The sequence below is a fragment of the Protobothrops mucrosquamatus genome, unplaced genomic scaffold (genome assembly GCF_001527695.2).
Source record: "Protobothrops mucrosquamatus isolate PMUCROS unplaced genomic scaffold, P.Mucros_1.0 scaffold7090, whole genome shotgun sequence".
In the NCBI taxonomy this organism is placed as follows: domain Eukaryota; kingdom Metazoa; phylum Chordata; class Lepidosauria; order Squamata; family Viperidae; genus Protobothrops; species Protobothrops mucrosquamatus.
Window position 1 is genome coordinate 372 of NW_015392899.1, and position 3516 is coordinate 3887.

At 48.4% G+C, this 3516-nt stretch overlaps 1 protein-coding gene across 1 annotated transcript; it reads left to right on the forward strand.

The window, feature by feature from the left end:
* Nucleotides 1-944: 944 nt before the first annotated feature.
* On the forward strand, nucleotides 945-2901 carry LOC107300439 (exocyst complex component 4-like; the record flags this gene model as incomplete). Its single annotated transcript, XM_015829766.1, has 2 exons — nucleotides 945-1123; nucleotides 2742-2901. Coding segments are annotated over 2 exons (339 nt in total), but the record flags the coding sequence as incomplete, so codon positions are not given.
* Between the last annotated feature and the right edge of the window lie 615 nt (nucleotides 2902-3516).

A 3516-nucleotide genomic window follows, 5' to 3' on the forward strand; every position in this document is an offset into this window, starting at 1 on the left:
CCTGAGCCAGCCATGCTGAGGGGAAAGGGAGAGATTTCCAAGCTGAGCCATGCTGGCTCAGGAATTCTGGGAGTTGAAGTCCACGAGTCATACAAGAGCCAAGGTTGCCTACCCCTGGTCTAGACCCTTTCAGATGTATGGTGGCTACAAGCCTCTTTGGCAGGGGTCTTCCAACTTGGCCCTTTTATGACTGGTGGACTTCAACTCCCAGAATTCCTGAGCCAGCCATGCTGAGGGGAAAGGGAGAGGTTTAGCCATGCTGGCTCAGGAATTCTGGGAGTTGAAGTCCACCAGTCATAAAAGAGCCAAGGTTGCCTACCCCTGTCCTAAGTCCTCCTGTTCTAAGCAGTGAGCCTCCTAGCCCAGGGGTAGGCAACCTTGGCTCTTTTATGAATCACGGACTTCAACTCCCAGAATTCCTGAGCCAGCATGGGGGAGAAACTATGGCCCCCTTCATGACTTGTGGACTTCAACTCCCAGAATTCCTGAGCCAGCCTGGCTCAGCTTGGAAACCTCTCCCTTTCCCCTCAGCATGGCTGGCTCAGGAATTCTGGGAGTTGAAGTCCACAGGTCATAAAGAAGCCTAGGCCTAGGCCAGGGGTAGGCAACCTGGGCTCTTTTATGACTCGTGGACTTTAACTCCCAGAATTCCTGAGCCAGCATGGCTCAGCATGGAAACCTCTCCCTTTCCCCTCAGCATGGCTGGCTCAGGAATTCTGGGAGTTGAAGTCCACCAGTCATAAAAGAGCCAAGGTTGCCTACCCCTGGCCTAGACACTTAGCTTTGTGGATTTTCCACCTTGCTTTGGCTTCCTTGTTCCTAAAGGGGGTGGGGGGGGTGGGGGGAACCCAGGAAAACCAAGTTCCCTCCTACTTAGCCTTAGCGCTCTCGTAATCCTGGCTTCCCTCGACAAGCCCAGTTTGACGCGCCTTCTCCTTCGACAGGGTCCATTGCTTCCACTACCTGATCCCTTTGGCTAAGCAAGGCAACTACGCCATTGTGGCCAATGTGGAGAGCATGGACTACGACCCGCTGGTGGTGCGGCTCAACAAGGACATCAGCGCCGTGGAAGAAGCCATGAATGCCAGCTTGCAGCAGCACAAGTTCCAGTACATCTTCGAAGGTGGGTGGCTTGCCAGGGAGCTGACGTGGATGAAGTTGCCAGCCTTGCTGGCATCCTCTTCCCAGAAGCCTCACGATTAAACCTTTACTCAGCTGCAAACCTCGGCTACGAATTGCTTATATTTGCTCTGGAAGAATTTAACCAAGTTAAAGATCGGCCTATTTTTTTTTTTTAATTTTATTTTGTTTTGTGCCCGTGAAGAAAAACCAGATTCAGGAAGTCCTCGGCTTATGACTGCAGCTGGCACCACTGCTAAGGAAGGCCATACCCTCGAATGAGCCACGCCCCGTTTTACGACCTCTTTCCCACGGTTGTTAACTGAGTCGGCACGCTTGTGAAGGGGATTGCGCAGATTTGAAAGGAAGCCGGCTTCCTCAGCTGCCTTCGCTCGTCGGAAGTCAGTTTCGAAGGTCGCAAATGGACCTGCAATCAATATAAATACCTCTGGTGGCCAGGTCCTCAAATACAGAAAGTCCTCGACTTACAACGGTTCATTTAACGACTGTTCAAAATTACAACAGGGCTGGAGGAAAAAAATGACATCACCATTTTTCACACTTACGATGTCCCCCAGGGTCATGTGATCAAAATTCGGACGGCCGCTAACCGAACGGTTGTAAGTAGAGATGGGGAAAAAAACTGAAAAAAAATTGGCAAAAATACAGGTTTTTTTGTGTGTGTTTTTGTCCAAACGGCTTTGGAAGAAAACGGAAAAATGCCCCTGTTTTTTTCTCCCAATTATTCTGGGGTTTTTTTTTTCCAGGCCTTCCCATCTAGGGTATAGGGTGTCCGGCCTCAGCAAGGGGTTGGACTAGAAGACCTCCAAGGTCCCTTCCAACTCTATTAAATAATAATAATAATAATAATAATAATAATAATAATAATAATAATAATAATAATAACAACAACAACAACAACAACAACAACAACAACAATGATGATAGTAATGATAATGATAGTTTTTTAAAAACCCTGTTTTTTCTGCCAATTTTTCTGGAATTAATAATAATTTCAAAGAGACAAGCACCTGCAACATAACACCCCGGACTTAACAATTGTCGATAAAAAAGACAAAAAAGTCTGGATAGTGGACGTGGCAGTGCCTGGAGACAGCAGAATAGACAAGAAAGAACTGGAGAAGATAACAAAATACAAAGACCTACAAATAGAAATAGAAAGACTGTGGCAAAGGCAAGCAAGGGTGGTACCAATAGTAATAGGCGCCTTGGGTGCAATCCCAAAACAACTGGAGCACCACTTGGACACCATCATCGGCATTGACACATTCGCCATCGGTCAATTGCAAAAGGCGGCCTTACTAGGAACTGCTTCCATCCTGCGACGAGATCTGTAATACCATCAAACATCCACATCTGCCTCTCCCAGGTCCTTGGTAAGGACTCGATAGGTAGACAAAAAGGCCAAATCCAGTCTGAACATCTGGCTGACTGTGCGATGATCCATAATCATAATCATAATAATAATAAAACATCATCATCATCTCTAGTTTTAAGTCAAGGACTACCTGTCTAATAATTTAGGAGTTTTGTAGAATTGTAAAAATTTCTTCCTCCTGACCGATCAACTAATTGTGACCTGCAATTTCTCTCTGCTCCAGGTTTGGGCCATTTAATCTCCTGCATCCTCATCAACGGGGCTCAGTACTTCAAGCGGATCAGCGAGTCGGGCATTAAGAAGATGTGCCGCAACATCTTCATCCTTCAGCAAAACCTCACCAACATCACCATGTCCAGGGAGGCCGATCTGGACTTCGCAAGGTGGGACGAAGGAGAGACCGTGTTGGGTGTGTGTGTGTGTGTGTGAGAGAGAGCCTTTGGGACAGGCTTACGATCTCAATTGACTTACAATCTCAATTGACACCCCCCCCCCAGAATTTCCATGCCTAAGCAAAGGGGGGTTGAGCTTCGCCTCGTTTTACGACCGTGTTGGCCGCAGCTGTTCAGCGAATCACGGCAGATGTTAGGTGAACCGTGCGCGGTCGTTCAGCACATCTGGCTTTCCCCCCTTGACTTTGCTTGTCGAGAACCGGCTGGGAAGGTTACAAATGGCGATCACGTGACCCCGGGACAGTAAAACTGTCGTAAATACATGCCAGTTGCCAAGTGCCCGGATTTCCTGGGGAGGACTAGAACTCACCGTCTCCTGGTGACTGGCCCAAAGTCACCCAGTCAGCTTTCATGCCTAAGGCGGGACTAGAACTCACCGTCTCCTGGTGACTGGCCCAAAGTCACCCAGTCAGCTTTCATGCCTAAGGCGGGACTAGAACTCACCGTCTCCTGGTGATTGGCCCAAAGTCACCCAGCCGGCTTTCATGCTTAAGGCGGGACTAGAACTCACCGTCTCCTGGTGATTGGCCCAAAGTCACCCAGCTG